This window comes from Lissotriton vulgaris, chromosome 1_2 (genome assembly GCF_964263255.1).
Source record: "Lissotriton vulgaris chromosome 1_2, aLisVul1.2, whole genome shotgun sequence".
NCBI classification, from domain to species: Eukaryota; Metazoa; Chordata; class Amphibia; order Caudata; family Salamandridae; genus Lissotriton; species Lissotriton vulgaris.
In genome coordinates, this window is record NC_141686.1 from 129,606,585 (window position 1) to 129,628,858 (window position 22,274).

The 22,274-nt window shown below is 45.8% G+C and overlaps 1 protein-coding gene across 1 annotated transcript in view; it reads left to right on the top strand.

Moving 5' to 3' along the window:
* The window catches only part of PTN (pleiotrophin), a 266,890-nt gene extending 246,591 nt beyond the window's left edge, over nucleotides 1-20,299 (top strand). Inside the window, exon 5 of the mRNA XM_086952975.1 lies at nucleotides 17,940-20,299. Within this exon, the coding sequence (XP_086809101.1) occupies nucleotides 17,940-17,992 (53 nt within the window). The 3' untranslated portion in view covers nucleotides 17,993-20,299. The remainder of the gene's footprint in view (nucleotides 1-17,939) is intronic.
* Nucleotides 20,300-22,274: the final 1,975 nt, after the last annotated feature.

Here is a 22,274-nt window from a genome sequence, read left to right on the forward strand (position 1 = left end):
TACCATGGCCTTGAGCCATGGACCCCCTTTCACCCAAGCAGTCAAAGAATGTCGTCCCCGTAGTCCGAAAGGGCAAAATAGAGTTGGAGAAAAAATATAACAGCCCAATGGAGTCCGTGTCTCCCCAATTTTTGCATGCTTTTTGGCACAGCCTCCCCACTTGTATATCCCCTTTTCGGCATTACAGCAGAAGTTCATACCTTTAAGCCAGGCAGACAAGGGCGGAGGGTTTGGTGGTCTCCAGTGAGAAGCGATGTCTCATTTGGCTCCAAGATACCGAATACCTGCAAATGATCTGTGGCAGGGCCGGACTGGGAATCAAAACCAGCCCTGGCAAATTGCTCGACCGTCCCCTCCCCCCTCCCCCACGGGCCGGGGTGTTGGGGTCGCTGCCGAGCTGTTTGCCAGGGCCGTTTTCGACCGTTTTTGTTACAAGGGCCGATATTGCAAAAATGGCCCTGTAACAAAACAGCCCCCAGAGGCCCAAAACCGGCCACCACCCTGGCGGCCCACCGGGGAAATGCCCAGTGCCCACTACGGCCAGTCCGGCCCTGATATTCTGTGGTGTGTAGTATCGATCGAACCATCCATTATCCCCCGACGCACCACCCTGGGGACTAACTCTCCCACAACATGCATCGTGCATGTGATCTGTGCAAGGACTGAGGCCAAATATGCTTTTATAACAGGACAGGACCCAACAACATGATAGAAGGACCCGACGGGGTCGCCACACCGTTTGCAGCTATGTGAGCTTGCGTGTCTCATCCTTCAGAGCCTAGATTATTTGAATTTTTAATATTTAATTTCTTTTTATGCCCTTTTTTTACTACTTCTATCATTCTTTACTGTTCTTAATCCTCGTCTCAAGGTTAATCCTTTCTCATCTTTTATTCTTTTCTTTATCCTTTTTTTCCCTCTCCATTCATGCTTCTTTGTTGTTTCTATTTTCTCTTCTATCACCACTGAATTATTACTTGTTTTCTTTGGGCTGCATGTGTGTCTAATGCGCCATGCTGAGTACCTTCTGTGTATGCGCTATAAAACATTTTTTCATCAATTCTCAGTACGTGCCCTTCTTTCTGCCATTGTTTCTTTACCTCCACCCTCTTTTCTTACTTCCTTTCTCCTCTCTTCTTCACTCCTTCTTTTTTCTTCCCTTTCTTTTTTCTTTCTTATATACATTTCTGTGTTTTTCTCTTTGCCTTGTTTACTGTCTCCTTAATTTTGCTTCTCACTGCCCCTCCTTACTTCAATATTTTGTATACTCCAAAGCTACATAAATACAAGGGGGCAGATTTACAAGCCCCTTGCGCAACTTTTGCTTCACTTTTCCCATGTTAAAAATGACGCAAAAGCGTCGCACCCGCCTTGTAAATAAGCCCCTAGGTTTTTACTTATTGGCTCTTATTCCTATCCTTTGCTTTGTCAGCTTCATCTTTCCCCCCTCCCATATTTTTGTCCTATGGCTGGTTTCCTACATATGACATTATCATGAATTACAATAATACTAATTAAAAGCGTCTTTCCCCCTCTCTCTTAAGCCCTTTCCGCTCTCTTTAGCCACGCTTTAATGATCCACACATTGAAGACATGCCTTTGTTCAAAGTTGTCATGACTCTACACCAGCTGAACGCAGATTAGTGGTGCACACCCCCTGAGGCTTTCCTTGGCAGTGTGTGTAAGGCCTCCACAATGAGAGATCTATCTTTATGGAAAGAAAAGGCTTCAGGCTTCCGCCTAATTTCCCAGAACCACCACAGCAAAGCAGCCAGCCCTCGCAGACCTCTCCATCCCTTAGAAAAAGCTGAACAGCCATGGCTGTGCTGCAAATCTCTGATAGGGGATTTCCAAATTGCAGTCAATTCTATTTTTGTGTATGGCTTCTGAAGGATATTAGCATATATATGTGTTTTGAAACTTGGTGCACCAGTGCTCTGATGTCAGAGCAATGAAACACCAGCCCGAAGCCCATGAACTGACTGGTGGCTATCCGAAGCTTCCCCCAGTTACCCAGGGACCTGAGCGAGGCAACGAAGAAAGGTGGTCGCTTGTGCCACTAACCACTATGGGCCTGATTCACAGAATGAATTTAAGACTCAATCCTAAACTTACTACTATTTTGGCATTCACAGAATGAACTTACTACTTTTGGCATTCACAGAATGAATTTACTACTATTTTGGCATTCACAGAATGAACTTACTACTTTTGGCATTCACAGAATGTACTTACTACGTTTGTTATTCACAGAAGTTAGGATTGTGTCTTAAGTTAGTCTTAAGACAGACTTAAGACTAACTTAAGACAAAATCCTAACTTCTGTGAATACCAAAAGTAGTAAATTCATTCTGTGAATACCAAAATAGTAGTAAGATTAGGATTGAGTCTTAAATTCATTCTGTGAATCAGGCCCAGAGTCACCTGTCAGCTACAGGTCTGCTCATACCTGGCCTGGAGGTTCTCCCTCTAAGATGCTAAATAGAGAGAGAGACTTATTGGGAGGGAGAGGCAGAGACTGCACAGAAACTGTTATGGTGGTAGAACACCAGGGGGCTGATTCACAGAACTAACTTAAAACAAAATCCTAAACTTACTACTTTTGGTATTCACAGAAGTTAGGATTTTGTCTTAAAACAGACTTAAGACAGACTTAAGACAGAATCCTAACTTAAGTCTGTTTTAAGTCTGTCTTAAGTCAGTGTTAAGACAAAATCCTAACGTCTGTGAATACCAAAAGTAGTAAGTTTAGGATTTTGTCTTAACCTCTTAAGTGCTGCGCCTATACCAACGGCCGACGGCACTACTACCGCGGGAGTGCTGCCGTCGGCCGTTGGACTTTCCAGCTGCACCTGCGCAATGGAACGTTCAGCACTGGAGCTGGACGTTCAATCGCAGCTAAGGTGTTATATTAGTTCTGTGAATCGAGCCCGGGTCCTATTTTGATTTACCTTTGATCTTTTTGTATTATGGGAATGGTAAGGGAAGGGTGTTGCTGAAGGTGGATATGGCGGGTAGCAAGTCGTTAGGTACTTTCTAGATTAGTTATGTGTAGGAGGTGGAGAGTATGGTTTGCCCCACGGTGCGGGGAGAGGGTGGCAGGACTTCAGGAACTTGTTTTGTATTGGGGAGGAGAAATGTGAGGGGAGAATATTGCTATGGGGAGGGTAGCAGGATATTGGGTAACAACTTAAAAAGATATTTAAAACTGTTCTTCACGTTGACCCTCTGCACTGGTGTTTGACACTGTCTCAAGAGATAAAAAAAAAAGTGCTGGTTTACGCCGGACCGTTCCCTGGAGAATTGCCCATTAGCACACCAGTGACTGGTCTGGTTCAGTGACTTACAAGTCTGCTACGACCTGACCCCTCACATCAACTTGCTGTCTTCTCCACCATAAGAGATCTGACATCCATTGTCTGTCTGAAACACATGTTGACAATAATTCGAGATGACTTTGCTATTTTTAATCTAGTTACCAGGTCCCTGGTTTAAAGAGCAGTTCTCTTCCTCCTTTCCTTTGACTTGGACCGGACTAGATGATTGTAAACCTTCATCCTCACAGCCAAGTCTGCGTGAACTGCATAAACTTCATCTGAGGCTTGTCTTTTTATATAAAGTTTGACTGTATTGTTGTAAATTGTGACACTTGCCTCACGTACACTATCTGATAGAGCAGAGCCTAGCTGCCAGAGTTGGAGCTATGATTGGTGGTGCTGGTGCATTGCACCGGGGACCAGAGGTGGGAGGGGGCCCAACAAAAACAGCCCCAGCACCGGGGCCCAGAGGTGGGAGGGCCCAACTACAACAGCCGCAGCACCGGGGCCTAGAGGTGGGAGGGGCCAACTACAACAATCCCAGCACCGGGGCCTAGAGTTGGGAGGGGGCCCAACTACAACAGCCCCAGCACTGGGGCCCAGAGGTAGGAGGGGGCCAACTACAACAGCCCCAGCACCGGAGCTCAGAGGTGGGAGGGGGCCCAACTACAACAGCGCCAGCACCGGGGCCCAGAGGTGGGAGGGGGCCCAACTACAACAGCGCCAGCACCGGGGCCCAGAGGTGGGAGGGCCAACTACAACAGTCCCAGCACCGGGGCCTAGAGTTGGGAGGGGGCCCAACTGCAACAGCCCCGACACCGGGGCCCAGAAGTGGGAGGGGGCCCAACAAAAACAGCCCCAGCACCGGGGCCAGAGTTGGGAGGGGCCAACTACATTAGTCCCAGCACTGGGGCCCAGAGGTAGAAGGGACCAACTACAACAGTCCCAGCACCGGGGCCTAGAGGTAGGAGGGCCAAACTACAACAGTCCCAGCACTGGGGCCCAGAGGTAGAAGGGCCCAAATACAACAGCCCCAGCACCGGGGCCTAGAGTTGGGAGGGGGCCCAACTTCAACATTCCCAGCACTGGGGCCCAGAGGTAGGAGGGGCCAATTACAACAGTCCCAGCACCGGGGCCTAGAGGTAGGAGGGGCCAATTACAACAGTCCCAGCACTGGGGCCCTGAGGTAGAAGGGACCAACTACAACAGTCCCAGCACCGGGGCCTAGAGGTAGAAGGGCCCAAATACAACAGCCCCAGCACCAGAGCACAGAGGTAGGAGGGGGCCAACTACAACAGCCCCAGCACTGGGGCCCAGAGGTAGAAGGGCCCAACTACAACAGTCCCAGCACTGGGGCCCAGAGGTAGAAGGGCCCAAATACAACAGCCCCAGCACCGGAGCACAGAGGTAGGAGGGGGCCAACTACAACAGCCCCAGCACCTGGGCTCAGAGGTGGGAGGGGGCCCAACAAAAACAGCGCCCACACCGGGGCCCAGAGGTGGGAGGGCCAACTACAACAGTCCCAGCACCGGGGCCTAGAGTTGGGAGGGGGCCCAACTGCAACAGCCCCGACACCGGGGCCCAGAAGTGGGAGGGGGCCCAACAAAAACAGCCCCAGCACCGGGGCCAGAGTTGGGAGGGGCCAACTACATTAGTCCCAGCACCGGGGCCCAGAGGTAGGAGGGGGCCAACTACAACAGTGACAGCACCATGGTCCAGAGTTTGGGAGGGCCAACTACAACAGCCGCAGAACCGGGCCCAGAGTTGGGAGGGCCAACTACAACAGTCACAGCACCGGGGCCCAGAGGTGAGAGGGGGCCAACTACTAAAGCCCCAGCACTGGTGCCCAGGGGTAGGAGCGGCAAACGACAACTGCCCAGCACTGGGGCCCAGAGGTAGGAGGGGCCAACTACAAGAGCCCCAGCACTGGGGCCCAGAGGTAGGAGGGGCCAACTACAAGAGCCCCAGCACCCTCAGCTGCAGGAATCAGGCTCCGAGCAGCAGAATCTACTGAAGCACGCGTTGGGGCACTGAGATGGCCTCATTGGGCACACTGAAGGGCTGAGTGATGCACATGCTCGCTATTCATCCTGAATGCATGACGCCAGGAGAAATCAAAGTTGAGGTTATCCCCATGCGTCCGGGTGACTTATAAAGACAGGACTGCCACAGTAATCATAATGTTTACCTGATGGGTGGAGGAAAGACAATGGCAGTTCGTAAAAGAAAATAGACTTACTTAGTACAGAGTCCTGGACTAGCAAAATGAATTATGTGAGTGCTGTTTGTTTCAGTTTATGCACAGGTAACTTTAAACAACTTCTAGGGGCCACTAATGCTCAATTATTGCCTATTATAACAAAAAGTAGGAACAGTTATCCTCCTGAGACCTGTGAAAACCAGACAGAATCTTCGAAAACAAGATGTTGATTCTCAGAGAGAGATACCGAGAGAGGTGGAACTCAAGTAGCTGTTATACACAATACTGTTGTAGAGGTAGATGAGCCAACAAATTAAAAGAGAGAGCAGAGTTAAGGATCTGTCTTGGCTCTTAGAGGTCGCACCGAGCTGGGCCACAAGAACATCTGGCATGGAAATCATGCAACAAATAATAAGTACAAATATGATCAAGTGTCTTCAAATTTCAAATATATACATTTCTTTGACATGACTATACATTGAGAGGCATTTATTAAAAGTGATAGAAACATTCATGCCCATACTCCATACTCTGACAGCAATGATTTTATTGAATTAAGAGGCAAGTGAGTTGTCATGTGCACCTTATATTTGGGCTATTTTCTTATTTTACATGGAGCAAAACTTTAGTCCATTAGGTCAAAGACAAGAGAGATTTTAGTACAGCACACATACCCACATATTCCAAGGTTTTCTCTTCCACAATAATATACAGGAGGCAGATAACATAAAATAATTCACACAAATTGGTCAAGTGGCAAAGCCAGAATCCCAGTTCTTTTGTCACATATTGTGTAATCCAGCCACTAAATTGGTATCCTCTTTTGTTCCTATTTGACATCAGAGTCTAGTGCTATGTCTTTCAATCTTAGTGCTTAAGGTTAGAGTGCGGGTAGCAGGGAGAGCTCAGCTCATGTTGGGCTCGACGGTTTAGGAGGACCGTAAGCTGAACCAGAGCCTAGAATCTGACTCTGGCCTTCAGCAACTCACCCACCTCTGTACTTTACTCTGGCTATTCGGCACTTGAAAAAGGCTTAGATGCTGCTGCCAGTGTCATACCTCTTTTTTAAGTGAGGATATCTTAGCTTGCACTGCTGATGACCATCTTGCACCTGTGCTGCGTGTAAGGGGAACTTACACTGCTGCAAATTGCTGCACATTGTGTATGTTTGCACACAGGTTTGGACTGCTTCTACAGATGCTGTCCATATTCTGTGCATGCAAAGGAAGCTTGCATTGTTTCTGACCAAATTGGTATGCGTTCTGGGTGTGAGGTAAGTGTGCACTCTTGCATGGTACTGTACCTGTTTAGTGTGTGCATATTTTCCTATGCATGTACGTCAAGCTTGAACTCATTAACACCAGTGCTCTTCCTAACACTTGTACTAAATTTAAAATGCTGCTTGTTTGTTGTATCCGAGAGAGGTGTTAAATGGTGTTGTCCAGTGCCACACTCATTTCATGTCTTTAAAGGAAGCTTGTACTGGCCCAGAAATACCACATATGTTCCATTTCTTTGAAGGGATCTTGCACTGGCTGGCCCTGCAGTACCATACTTGTTCAATGTATTTGAAGGAAGATTGCACTGGTTGGCGCTGCAGTGCCACCACTGTCGCAGGTTGGCGCGTCAGTGACACCACTGTCGCATGTATTTGAAGGAAGCTTGTACCAGACCTGCAGTGCCACACTTGTTCCATGTCTTTGAGGGAAGTTTTTACTGACTGGTTCTGCAGCAACATAAAAGTCTCTTTGAAGGAAACATGCACTGGCCTTGCAGTCCCACACTTGTTCTGTGTCTTTGAAGGAAGCTTGAACAGGCTGGCACTTCAGTACCACACTTGTTCCATGTCTTTGAAGGAAGCTTGTACTGGCTAGCATTGCAGTACCATACTTTTTTCCATGACTTTGAAGGATGCTTGCACTGACTGGCACTGAAGTTCCACCATTTTTCCATGTCTTTAAAGGAAGCTTAAACTGGCCTTGAGTACCACACTTGTTCCATGTCTTTGAAGGAAGCTTGCACTGGCCCTGCTTGAATGAAGCTTGCATTGGCCCTACAGTGTCTTTCAGTGAAGCTTGCACGGACTGGCCCTGCAATAGCACACTTGTTCCATGTCTTTGAAGCAAGTTTACACAGGTTGGCACTGCAGTACAACACGTGTTCCATGTCTTTGCTGAAAACGTACACTGTTGCATATCTTTGAAGGAATCATGGACAGGCTGGCGCTACAGTACCACACCTGTTCCATGTCTATAAAGGAAGCTTGCACTAGTACTGCTGTACAACACTTGTTCCGTGTCAATGAAGCAAACTTGAACTTGCCCTGCAGTACCACACTTGTTCTATGTCTTTCAGGGAAGATTGTGATACTCTTGACTAGTGTTGTGTGCCTTATACAGGTGAGCTAAGAACCTGTTGCAGTCCTGCTCCCTATGCTCTATCTATTACTGTGTGTTTTAGGTCTGACCACAAGACTGTTTTAGCTGTCTCACCAACCTCATGTTTTCTCAAAAATAATACATAATCTTGTTTTGAGAAACTGGACTTTGGATAAGCCCACTTCAGTTATTCATCAGAGTGCGATTCATGTTTTGGTTCAGCCCTTCAGAACAGCGTACATTTAATTGGGCAATGGATGATCCCGTCTTCATTGGCCTTGTTGTAGATTTTTGGTACTGTCAAGTAGACAACCGCTGATCTTTAGAATGTCAGGTAGTCTGAGTAACAGTATTTTGTTTGCTTATTTGTTTTGCTCTGCATCCAGCGGAGTCCCACCTCATGAGGTATTTTCTTTAGTTCATCTCCAGCTGCTCACCATCAACTGCAGACTAGTGCTCATTATTATTATTATTATTATTATTGCATTTATTGAGCGCACAGCTACCCGGAGGTTTCCCGGCGCTTGCCTTGGGAACCCGTCCTGGCTTTTCCCTGTGAGATAGCCCCTACAGGGCTTCCCCAAGGTGAAAGCCAGGCATCCCGCCGCAGGGGGGCCGTTGTGAAGATTAAGCAAGCTTAATGCCCAGAGTTGCAGAGTGAGAACCCATGATTAGAGCAGGCACCGAAGCGAGAATTATCGAGTCCGTGGACATTTGAGCTCAAGACCCTGCCGCGTCGGGAATTGAACCCTGGTCCCGGGTCTGACCTCAGCTTCCGGGTCTGCCTGCTCTACACCGTGAGCCACACTTCTCCACTTCTACATTGAGTAATGAGTAAGAGCAGCTCCGCTGCCATTGCTACCAGAACACAGCTTTCTTATGCAGTGTACCAGGCATCACTGCTGTAAACTTCAAGACCATGCCACTAGCTTAAAACAGTATTCCGCATACTCTGTCATTTTTTCTGCTTCAAGATGCCACACCTAGGCAAAGCTTTATTTTTTTATTTGTTTATTGATGCACATGCCTCCCTCATTTAGTTTACAACATGAAAATTGCCTCAACCACTCTTACTTGAACGAAAAAACGTTTTCAGGTTAGAAAAATATTTATTACATCCCAACCAGGCATGCTTATTCAATGCCAATTATTTTTAGATTTTAGAAATATATTTTAACATCAATAGACAAAAATACGGACTGTACATTCAATTTATATACAAATGGTTTGATACACATAAAAACAAACAATGTCAAAATGATATTTAAACATACAACATCCTACAAAGAAATTAATACATAACAGGAAATAAATATCACACACATATAGACATTGAATAAGCATGCCTGGTTGGGATGTAATAAATATTTTTCTAACCTGAAAACGTTTTTTCGTTCAAGTAAGAGTGGTTGAGGCAATTTTCATGTTGTATGCCTAATAAGGGTCTAGCTTTAACCACGTTTTCATAGACCTATCTTCTTTGGGTTCCTCCCTCATTTAGTTAGCATATTTTTTCTTTTGTTTTTTTCTCAATGTATTTCTTTATTTATTTTAGCACTTAAAATTCACTACATTGGTTTTAGATGGCAAGTTGGCCTTTTTTGATGCCAAGACTCTTCCCTCAAAAGTCTGCAAAGATCAGACAAACATAATCTACAGTGCTGATCCAATGTGGTTTATGGAGGATTAGATTACCCCAATGGACAACCAGGCTTCAGTGTAGCTTACTTCAAGAGCTTTGAATTACAATAGTGGACTGATGCACCACACACTCTACCTGTGTCTCGTGTTCCACCACCTCCTGTGCCTCCTGTGCCAAATCTGCTCCTTCCAAGTGAACTGTGTATCTGTGTGTGAGCAGTGTGGTTGGGTCAGTAGAAGATCGCCACCATGTTTTCTGAGTGCAATGTGAGGGATGTGCCCGCGTGAATGCAGGATTAACATTATCTCTTGTGAACACAGGGTAAGTGGTTTAGTTGTGTCTGTGTGAGTGAAGAGTGACACGTATGCCTATGTGAGTGCAGCATGAGGTGTGCCAATGTGAGGGCTGGAGTGCGGGTGTGGGGTCGTTGCATGTTATATCTGTGCGCATGCACTTTACAAGGGCCAAACATATTGGATTTTCTAATTCTTATTAGGGTTATGGCTTTGAGTTGCATAAATGCAGTGCATGGAATGGAAATGCAATAGTGTGTGTATGAGAATGGTAGTGAGTTTTGATATGACAGATGCAGACTGTTGAAGGAGGTTGAGGAATGTTGGGGGGAAGCTGACAGCCTGAGACGTCACCCTAGTGAAGGGGCCCAGTTACTTTGCTTTCACCAGAGCCCATGGCAACATAGCTACGCCACTCCAGTTACTTTGATTGCACCAGGGCTAGTGTCAACGTAGCTACGCTACTCCAGTTACTTTGATTGCACCAGGGCCTGTGGCAACGTAGCTACGCCACTCCAGTTACTTTGATTGCACCAGGGCCCATGGCAACCTAGCTACGCCACTCCAGTTACTTTGATTGCACCAGGGCCCATGGCACCCTAGCTACTCCACTCCAGTTACTTTGATTGCACCAGGGCCCATGGCACCCTAGCTACGCCACTCCAGTTACTTTGATTGCACCAGGGTCCATGGCAACCTAGCTACGCCACTCCAGTTACTTTGATTGCACCAGGGCGGTGTCAACGTAGCTACGCCACTCCAATTACTTTGATTGCACCAGGGTCCATGGCAATCTAGCTACGCCACTGCTTGCTACTCAAGCAGCGCTACCGAAGGTAAACTAAGGATGCCACGTGAAAAAAACTGTTTTCTTTGCAGTACTGCACTAAGAGACTAGCTCTATTGGCCTGGTCTTTTAGACAAATAAGTGCAGCAGGAGGAGGATGAACAAGTTTGGAATAGTGTTCATTGTAGACCAATCCCTCAACACAATAGGTGTAGTGTGTGCATGTATGTATTGAAGCCAATTTCTGGGATGTCCAGTTGTGACATGGTTAGAGTGTCCAGGTCTCTTGAAATTTCTAAAGTCTCTTAACACACAAGACGATAGAAAAGGGGATGATGGATGGAGCGTTTGAGCAAATCAAACACTCACCCCCAGTCAACTGATCTGGGTTTAATCCAGCACCATTCTTTAGCTCACTCAGCCACCCCAGTTCAGACATGGCCATATGCAAATCAGTCTGACCCTGTGCCTCATGGGAACAGTCCAGCCCGAACTGCCAAGCCATGTCTTCCCTGGCCCGGAAACAAGCATCCTGGACCGGTTTCGTATTCATAATCCTCATCAGCCAGGCTAGCTTGAATCCAGTGGCCAAGTGAGCAAGGGACTCACGTCTGAGCATACCCTGCCAATTTAGGGCGAACAAAGCGATACAAAAGGGGATGATGGACGGAGCGTTTGAGCAAATCAAACACTCACCCCCAGTCAACTGATCTACGTTTAATCCATCACCATTCTTTAGCTCACTCAGCCACCCCAGTTCAGACATGGCCATGTGCAAATCAGTCTGACCCTGTGCCTCATGGGAACAGTCCAGCCCGAACTGCCAAGCCATGTCTTTCCTGGACCGGACAAAAGCATCCTGGGACCAGTTTCGGATTCATAATCCTCATCAGCCAGGCTATCTTGAATCCAGTGGCCAAGTGAGCAAGGGACTCACGTCTGAGCATACCCTGCCAACTTAGGGCGAACAAAGCGATACAGAAGGGGATGATGGACGGAGCGTTTGAGCAAATCAAACACTCACCCCCAGTCAACTGATCTGGGTTTAATCCATCACCATTCTTTAGCTCATTCAGCCACCCCAGTTCAGACATGGCCGAAGATTGAAGATAGAGGTGACCCGGTGGGGTCCACGTCACCTGTCTTTCGATCTTCTCTCAAATATCCACTGCTTGTAGATCAATGAGATCGGCTTTAACTCATCTTGTTTGTGTACCCAGGTTTAACAAAACTAGGCTTAAAGAGGGAGCCTTTCAAGTCAAGGCAGTACAATTTTGGAATAAGCTCCCCATCTCCCAGAGAGAAAAAATAAATGTACTTAGCTTTAGGAAGAGCATCAAATGTGGCTATTTCCTTAACAAATCAGCCTGGAGTCCATCTCTGACAAAAGAATAATATTAATCATTCCCCTTTAGCAATAGCCTTGGTCTTACTGATGATCGCTGGTAGCGCCAAGATGCCTTCCAGGTGATCTTTGCGCTTTACAAATGAATAATAATAATAATGCAATGGTTCACAGTGAGGACTGATGCAAGTATCACCAGCATGTGATCATGTGATTTCAAACACTCCTGCTACCTCGTTTTTCCCAATGCTTCATTTACATTTTCTTTTCAAAAGTGCCTTTCAGAGGTAATAGCATCATCAAACTGCCCGAAGGGCCTGTCTGAGTGCCCACTTCTCGAGGGCATAAAAGAGAAGTAGAGAGACAGCAAAGGCGTACAGCCAGAATCGATTGTCCCTTCCTAGAAGAACTAAAATTATTCTGATTAATTTCCATCCTAACGACAGGCACATTCCACCAGAATCCATAAGTCCATACAGGGCTAAGAGAAGACAGATTTAAAGTCCTGTAGAAAACATGCCCAATTCTACAGGAGTCATTCCGTTTTCCTTCGATCGTCATAAATCTTGCATCCAATCTTTTAGAACTCCTTTCCATCCTAGGAAAACCCACTCTTAGAAGGACATTTCCTTCCAAGGGGTCATTTTCATCCGTGACTTTCAGATTACTGATTTAGCTTCTTTATGGTATATATGCATGTTCTGTAACAGATATATATTTTCTTTCAATTTTTAAGTGTATTTAGTCTCATATTCGTTTTTTAAATTATATTTGGCCAGTGAAAAACATAGATGCTGCTAGTATATTCCACATTTAACTAATGAACTCACACATAAGCTGCAATTTCTGCAGTGCAATAAAACAGTAAACACATCACTATGCGTCATTTTGTTTCTGACACTGGGTAGTCCTGCAATAAATCTTATGTTGACATCTAGGGTGGGGAGCTGTGAGGTTTGTCTGTGGAATGAGGCATCAGATTTAGGCTAATCCACCAACAGTTCAAGTGAAGCCGGAGCAGCAGCAGTGTAAGCTTCCATTACATGCATAGAACAAGTGAAGTGTGGGCATTCGTGAGTACAAGATGGTGAATCATGACCCGAAGAAGTGCAAGCTTCCATCACATGCATAGAACAAGTGAATTGTGGGCAATCATGAGTACAAGTTGGTGAATCATGAGCAGCAGAAGTGCAAGCTTCCATCACATGCATAGAACAAGTGAAGTGTGGGCAATCGTGAGTACAAGATGGTGAGTCATGACCCGAAGAAGTGCAAGCTTCCATCACATGCATAGAACAAGTGAATTGTGGGCATTCGTGAGTACAAGATGGTGAATCATGACCCGAAGAAGTGCAAGCTTCCATCACATGCATAGAACAAGTGAAGTGTGGGCATTCGTGAGTACAAGATGGTGAATCATGACCCGAAGAAGTGCAAGCTTCCATCACATGCATAGAACAAGTGAATTGTGGGCAATCATGAGTACAAGTTGGTGAATCATGAGCAGCAGAAGTGCAAGCTTCCATCACATGCATAGAACAAGTGAAGTGTGGGCAATCGTGAGTACAAGATGGTGAATCATGAGCAGCAGCAGAAGTGCAAGCTTCCATCACATGAATAGAACAAGTGAAGTGTGGGCAACATGAGAACAAGATGGTGAATCATGAACAGCAGCAGAAGTGCAAGCTTCCATCACATGCATAGAACAAGTGAATTGTGGGCAATCATGAGTACAAGTTGGTGAATCATGAGCAGCAGAAGTGCAAGCTTCCATCACATGCATAGAACAAGTGAAGTGTGGGCAATCGTGAGTACAAGATGGTGAATCATGAGCAGCAGCAGAAGTGCAATCTTCCATCACATGCATAGAACAAGTGAAGTGTGGGCAACATGAGAACAAGATGGTGAATCATGAACAGCAGCAGATGTGCAAGCTTCCATCACATGCATAGAACAAGGGAAGTGTGGGCAATCGTGAGTACAAGATGGTGAATCATGAGCAGCAGCAGAAGTGCAAGCTTCCAGCACATGCATAGAACAAGTGAACTGTGGGCAATCGTGAGTACAAGATAGTGAATCATGAGCAGCAGCAGAAGTGCAAGCTTTCATCACATGCATTGAACAAGTGAAGTGTGGGCAACATGAGAACAAGATGGTGAAGCATGAGCAGCAGAAGTGCAAGCTTCCATCACACACACAGAAAAAGTGAAGTGTGGGAAACGTGAGTACAAGATTCAATAGTATTGAAGTACACAGAGATCTTGTACTGCCACTGTTACCCTCTCTACACCTCTTCTCTGGATGCTTCTCATACTGAAGCTGGCCTGATCTACGGGCGTGAAAGACAGCAGGCAGTTGAAGCTTCTCTTACACACAGTGAACAGGTGCAGTATGAGCATGGAGGACACACAATTGCCTTACATGTGGACAGTTGCAACAGTGCATGTTTCCCTTACACACATAGTTCAAGTGCAGCACGAGCATCAACAGTGAATTCTGCACTTTTACAGAAAAAGCTGGTACAGCACCAGCTCTTGAGGTATATGAACCTTTTTCAACAAAGAACAGATGCTGCATGAGTGACAGTAGTGCAAGCTTCCCTGGCACACTGAGCATCCCAGCAACCCAGCTTCACACAGAGCAAGTGCAGAATTACAACAGCAATGTATGTTTCCCTTACACACAAGGCAATGCAAACAGTAACAGTACAAGCTTCCTTGGCATGCAGAACAAATTCTGTATTACAACCAGGGACGTAGCTTTGTCATTGAGATTCGGGGGTGTAAATTTCCCATCTAAAAAAAGTATTCAGAAGTGTGGAGAGAGGACCAAGGTTTGGGATGCCTTGTTCCCATGAGAATCAGGTTCAATATTGATTTGCATCAGGTGGGACCCTGTCTAAGGTCCTGTTAAAAACAAATAATATTAACAAGTTTAAACCTTTTAGTTAAACGAAGACAACAAAAAAAAAACAACAGTCATAGAAGACCGACTAAGAGCCCCTAGACCCTACTTTCAAGCAAAGAATGCCTTTGTTTGGGGGGAAGGTGTTACACCCCAACACCCTTTCCCTCTGAAGCTACACCACTGATTACAACAGCAGTGCATGTTCCCTGACACATAGGGCAATGCAAACAGTAACAGTGCAAGCTTCTCTGGCACGTAACCAAGTGCAGTGTAACCACAGCAGTGCATGTTTCCCTCACACAGAGGAAAGCAAATAGTAACAGTGTGAGCTTCCCTGGCACACAGAGCAAGTGCAGGATAATATCATTAGTGCATGTTCTCCTTACACAGAGGGCAATGCAAACAGTAACAGTGCAAGCTTCCCTGGCACATAGAGCAAGTGCAGTATTACAACATCAGTGCATGTTTCTCTCACACAGTCACAGTGCAAGTGTCCGTGGCATGCAGAGCATTAGATCTGGCATCCTTGATGTAGTTTCCCCCCAAAACATTTTGCCTTCAACCCTCCCATTTGCTTACATCTATTTTGCTGGCATTAGGAATCTGCACACGTTTACCACTGCTAACCAGTTCTAAGTGCCTGTGCTCTCTCCCTAAAACATGGCAGAATTGGCTACCCAATTGCCATATTTGATTTATTTGTCAGTCCCTAGTAAAGTGGCACAACCTGTGCCCAGGGCCTGTACATTAACTGCTAATGATGGGCTTGCTGCACTGATTGTACCACCCACTTAAGTAGCACTAATAAATGCCTCAGGCCTGCCATTGTAGCCTGTGTGTGTGTGCAGTTTGAAACTGCCATTTCAACCTGGCACCTTTTCCAGGCCCAAATATTCTTTTTGAATACATATATATCCTCCCTTCGGTAGGGCCTGGACAGCCCAGAGGGCAGGGTGCATTGTATTTAAAAAGTAGGACATGTACTTTTAAGTTTTACATTTGTTTTTGACCACTGCAAGGTCATCTCTATCATAGGATGGCATTGGAGTTACCTTATTATATTTAATAGGCTGTAATTTCCAAATAGGAGCAGGGAACCAGTTCATGGTTGGCACTTTGGAATTGTAATGAAAAGTCCTAACTTATGGTGAAGTCGGATTCTAAATTACAAGTTTGAAAATGCCACTTTTAGAAAGTTGGTATTTTCTGCCCATAGCAATTTGGTGTCTGCAGCCTGTCTCTAAGACATATGACAGGGAGCAGTAGACAGTTGGGCTTTGTGCATTAACTTCTAGATAACCACACACAATCGGGTGCTGAGGTGTGCCTCGGTGGGACATCACTGGCAGGATGGGCGAGAGGAGCTGGGCCCAGCCATACCTACACTTGAATAGGTTGTCTCCACACAAAGGCTACATACTCCCTGTAGTCAATCTGGAGCTACGGCCAGGAATGCAGGGCACCTGTGCACTTCAAAGGCCTGTCTCTCGAAGCTTCTCCCACTTCGAGGGCACATTGGGTATAATTACTGGACCTCAAACACTATCTTTTCAGTACATTTCTGGACCTGTGGATTCTTTGCCAGGAAGAAGGACTTCTGTACTGCTGAAAGGACTGCAACTCTGCTGGACAGCTGCTCTGAAAGACTGGCCTGCTGTGCCGACCTGCTGCCTGTTGTCCTCTTGCCTGGGTGAGAAGGACAGGACCAGAACCCCAGAGTGACTCCACAGACTAGTTGACTGGTATCCTGATCTAAAGCCTTGGGGACACAATTGGTTCCTAACAACCTTGCATATGCACCTGGCTCTGTCATGTGTGAATTTACCCTTCCAAGTGGGTCCACCCCGTCCTGTACCCTTGGAATTGGGCTTCAGATACTCTGCCATCCTCTGTGGATCCAACAGAAATGAGACATCTCCTCTGCTGCCCAGCACAAACTCAAGCATAACCGAAGCATCGCCGCTACACCATGGATTGCGGCATGCCCTCACATCCCTTGTCGAAGGCAGCCTCGTGATGAAGCCAGCCTCTGCCTCGCAGTTCCTTGGAACCGATGCATCACCTGTTCTGTGTTGCGCATCCTTGATGCTGGACTCTCCTTTGTAAGCCCTCATTGACAGGATACATGACAATAGTGCAGGACCTCGCACTGCAGTCTCACCACATCTCAGAACCAATGCTTCGGCTGCATGACAAATCATTGATGCTGATCCTTGCAACGCTCTGCAAACCAGGATTTAGGGTTCTTTGTTGAGTGGGCCTAGTTGGGTCCCTGCAGCTGTCTCGCGCTCCATCGCAGTCAGCCTAAACGTGTGACTTTGTCCTGGAGCGGTGCAACCAGATATCCACAGTTGGCACTTTGTGCTTTTTGGTGATACTTTCACTAAATTCTTTAAACTTGAACATCTCTGGTTCTACTGATTGGATTTTTGTTGTTTTGGTCTATTTTATTCATTAAAGAAAGTTCTATTCGTCTAACCTGGTGTGGGGTCATTTTATTTTATAGTATAGAGGGGTGTCCCTGCCATGTCGCTGCAGACTTGGAGATACGTTTATGTGCGTCAGTGATGTAGAAGGGCGAAACGTAGAGACATATCATTGTCTGGTCTCCATATTCTTAGGTTATGAAGACATCCATATATGGGCAGGGATCTTGTTTGGTGCCACCTGTACCTTGACTTTTTGTCTTAAAGTAAATACCACCTGCCACAGTTCTGTATGGTCTGGAGTCTTCTGAGAAGCTGGGAGGAAATGCCGGCATAGAGGGCATCCTGTAGTCGAGGCAGCTGGTGACGAGGGACTGAGTGACCTTTTTCTGGTGTTGGTTGCGATCCATCTGAAGATTCTGTAGAGCATGCGCAATGTGTGGTAGCAGGAGGATGTCTCCATAATCTTAGATTATGAAGAGAGCCATATATGAGCAGGGATCTTGTTAGGTGCCACCTGTTCCTTGACTTTTTGTCTTAAAGTAAATACCACATGCCGCTGTTCATTGTGGTAATTATTAAATGTGATTTTCTAAAAGTAGAGTCATGAATATATTAACAAGTACATTTTATTGGTTTTTCAGAATCTAAAAGAAAGAAGAAAGAAGGCAGAAAAGCAGAGAAGATGCTGGATTAGATCAGAGAGTGGCGAGAACACGCATGTCAAGAGGAAGGACCCAGTCCGGAGCGGCTGGACCACCTAACCATTGTGTTTCTACATAGGAATATATCTTGAGATATTTATAGGGCAAGGATAGAATAGCAAGACCAAAAAAAAATCTCTTTTTTACTCTAATGATTTTAATATGTATAAACCGTGAATCCTGTTAGACATTTTAAGTAATATGTTTAATCGAATTAGAAGTCGTTTACTCTGTGTTGAGAAAATGAACATATGGAAAAATGTAATTTGTGTGTCTTCAGTTGAAACTAAATATTGTGAGGCTGAGAACATTTGTTGCATGTGTTTGACTTGCGTTAGCACTAATATGAGACAGTTGGTCCACGCGTGTCTGCTTGAATGAGTTCTCCAAACCTATCCATCGGATTTGTTTGCACACAAAAGTTCTGCTTAAGCTTTTTCATGAATGAGGCCCTTCATTAGTACAGAGACTTTTATCACAAACTTCACAGCAAGGATTTGGCCCTCTTCATCAGTAGCTAAGACCCTTCACATCTTTCCTTTCAGTAACAGCTGTTGGAAAAAATGCTGCTTTCTTCTTGTTGTCACATATGCTTTGACTGGCAGCCTTTAGAAGAGGTTACCCTTGTCCACATCGTTGGTCCACAATCTTTGGAAGAGACCGCGGGCTAACTTCAGCATTGACTCACTTGTGAACTCCCCATGGCTTCTTATTGTTGGCTATCACCCACTCAAAGGTCTATAAATCACATTGGCATCCACTCTTCATAAGAGCATCATTATTCAACTTGTTGTTGGCCCAAGATCCTTCTTGAGCGGTCTAGCTTGATCCTGACCACAGACACAAACCTTTCTTGTGTGTCCCCATTTCCATTCATTATTGGTTCAAACAATTCACTAGTAGCCCTTAATACAACTCATAATTCTCCCTAATGCTTTATGAGTGACTCTTTGGGGCATATTTCTATTGCCACCACAATGTCACTCTTCAGGATGTTGTGGTGGCGATAGGGGCTTCGCCTTATTTACAAGGCAGCATCAAGCCACTTAAGGTGGCTTAACGCTGCCTTGTAAATAAAGCACCCTTTCACGCTACACTTAGCATGAAATGGGAGGGCAATGGGTGTTGCTGTGTGCGTTCCACAGCAACACCCATTGGCTTTGATGCTGCCCTACATTTACAAGGGAAGCGCACATATCGGGCAGGACCAACATTAAGACAAGGGAAAACCTGGTCTTAACAGGGCGCAACACAGAGAAATGCTTATTTTGTCCTCGTTTTTATTTTTTAGATTTATATGGCGCAACCTTGACCAGAAGGTATCAGGTATCAGGGCGCTTTACATTAGCACCAGTTGTGTTACACAAACTGTTTTCATGTGTGCTGCGTTGTGCAGCACACATAGAAACAGCAAAAGGCCAACACCAAAAGGGTCAACTTCCTGCACGTAAACAATCTTCCCCTGCAATGCACACCCTCTTGCATTAGGGTTGGCGATAAGCAGCTAGATTTAGCACCAGCGCAGTGGGAAATGCAGGGCTGCACCATATTCTTACGTATATGGTGCAGCCCTGCGTTTCTAAAGTGACGGACCGTGACATTAAGCCAAGGAGGCTAACACCACGCTCCGTCACTTAACTTGTAAATATGCCCCTTAAGTTCTCCACAAACACAGGCTTAGACACACACCACAAGTTGCCCTTATTTCCACTTGTCATTGATTTACACTTTTCAGAAGTGGCATCCCTTCACTTTGCTGGTCCAATATTATAATCCATATTACTGTTCAAAGTACTTCACAATTCAACCTTAACGCCCTTCCTAATTGGCCCAAACAATGGAGTGTACTTCTATGTCTATCCACAGTGGTTGGAAACTTTGCATGTTGCTATTTACTCACACGTGGTGATTACTCACCACACCATCCCCCTCAAAGGAAGCAATTCACCCTTTTGGATGATGACTTGTCAGAGGTGACATACTGCCCCTTAAGCCTTAGTAGGACCAACCCTTTGTGAGATACAGGCAGCACCTGAATCTGAGATTCCATCTGCATTATTAATAGACCAATCTCTCATCACTTTCCTTGTATCCCTAGATCAATTACTGGAAAGATAGTTTTAATAGCTGCTGTATTTTACATTATTTTAATCTCCTCTGTATTATATTTTGTTCCTTTCGTACAATTTCTTAACTGCTGTGTTTACTGTACTTTGTATTGGATTGTACAGTGCGTAGGTGCCTGTCAGGGCATGTGCGCTCTATAAGTAAAAACATAATAAATAATTATTAACAATTAACTAGCCAGTGTCAAAGAATCTCTGTTATTCTTATTGTTATTTATTTATGTTGGCTGCTTTGCAATGTCCCAATCATTCAGCCATTTCGGATCCTCCAATATATTACTATAGATAGTGCCTTACTAACTAGTATTAGCATTCAAAGGTTGGGGATGGAGAATTGGTAGACAATTGTTAGGTTTGCCATTTTTCTGCTAAAGACAATGGAAAAGATAGCCTAGTTGTTTCTCAATCATGAGGTGTTCTTGATTTTCACTTTCGTTTCAGAGTTAATATGGTCCAATTTTCTCTTACCCTGTCACTGGTTCATTTGCATTGAATTGTGGACACTTTGTCAATTAACATTATCTCTGGGCCCTCTTAAGTATCTAATATGGGATGCTTTTGTGGAAATACACAAGTGCTCCAGAAACTGATTTATTTACAACAAGGGGTGGTGAGGGACAGAGTCTCTGAATTAAACAGAATACTCTCACCCAGTCAAGAGATCAGGGCTAGATCCAACACCGTTTTTTAGCTCACTGCACCATCCCAGTTTCAGAACCTGGCTGTATGCAAATTAGTCTGTTCCTGTCCCAGTGCATGATGGGAACAGGGCAAACCAAACTACAAAAGCCAATTCTTACACTGGGAAGGAAACAAGCTACCGGGGACCGGTTTCTGGCATTTCAGCCTCTTCGGCCCGGCTTGCTTGAATCCTGATGGTGCAATGAGCAAGGGACTCACATCTGAGCATACCCTTCCACGCTTAGGGTGGACAAAAATATTTACAACAAGGGGTGGTGAGGGACAGAGTCTCTGAATTAAACAGAAACTGATTAGCAATAACAAAATGAGTGCATAAAAAAACTTTAATCCAACTATTTCTTCTAAAGCCACTGTATTTGCCTACATCAAAAAAGATTGTACACAAAGGAGTTAGGTCCTATTGTTGGGACTGAGGGTGGGCTGGACCGTTTAACTAGAAAAAGAAAACCAAAAGTGCCCACACACTCTTTGTTTATAATACAACTAGCAGCCCGCCCGACGTTGTCCGGGGGCAATGAGGCTTCGGGGCCGAACGCCCGCCAAGGCCCCCGCCCGCCCCGACATTGTCCGTGTCCCGGAGCCTGAGCCTGCTTATTCTTGTTTCCATTTCAGGACTCCTTCTTCCGTCTATTTCTTGTCTCTTTAGCAAACTGTATAAGGCTCTTTTTTCGTCCATGATTCTCCTGTTGTCACTCTCTTCTTATCTTTTCCTTCCTCCTTTATTGTTTCCCTACCTTTCTGTTTTACTCTGACACAAAGCATGATAACGAAAAATATGTGCCAGTCTCCAAGTGAGTGCCAGTGTTCACCAGTGTTCACCAGCTGCAATCACCAGGATAATTTTAAATGGCTACCGTCAGGGCATTAAGGATTTGCCAGTGGAGGGGGCAGATAGGTGAGTCAGTGCTGCCATGATCCAGGAAGGAAGAAGGGGCAGGCAGGTTTGTAGTGAAGGCATTGATTCTATGGCGAGTGATAGCTTTTCCTCTGTCAGAGTGACTCTGTTGTTCTTTGTCCTGGAGCCTGAACCTTACCTTAGCCGCCGTTCTTCAGGGCCAACCTCCCGTCCCCCTCCCCCTCCCACTCCCGCCCCGGCCCCCTCCTGCCCGGCCCCCTCCTGCCCCGACATTTGCCTTACCTGAGCCGCCGCTCCTCCCGCGCTCCTCACTTCACCGCTGCTCCATGTCCGCCGCTCTTCCTCGTTATCACGCACCTGAGACGCCGCTCCTCCCCGCGCTCCTCACTTCACTGCCGCTCCATGTCCGCCGCTCCTCCTCGTCATCACACGCGTCGCGGCCAGCGGTACGTCGCGGCCAGCGCAATGTCGCGGCCGGCGCTTCTTTCAGGGGACTACTTTTTTTTAAAGTTATATTTTTACATTTACGTTTAATTTTTATTTTTTATAGCCTATGTCCATCTGCACACCCTGACAATTTCTACGATGTAT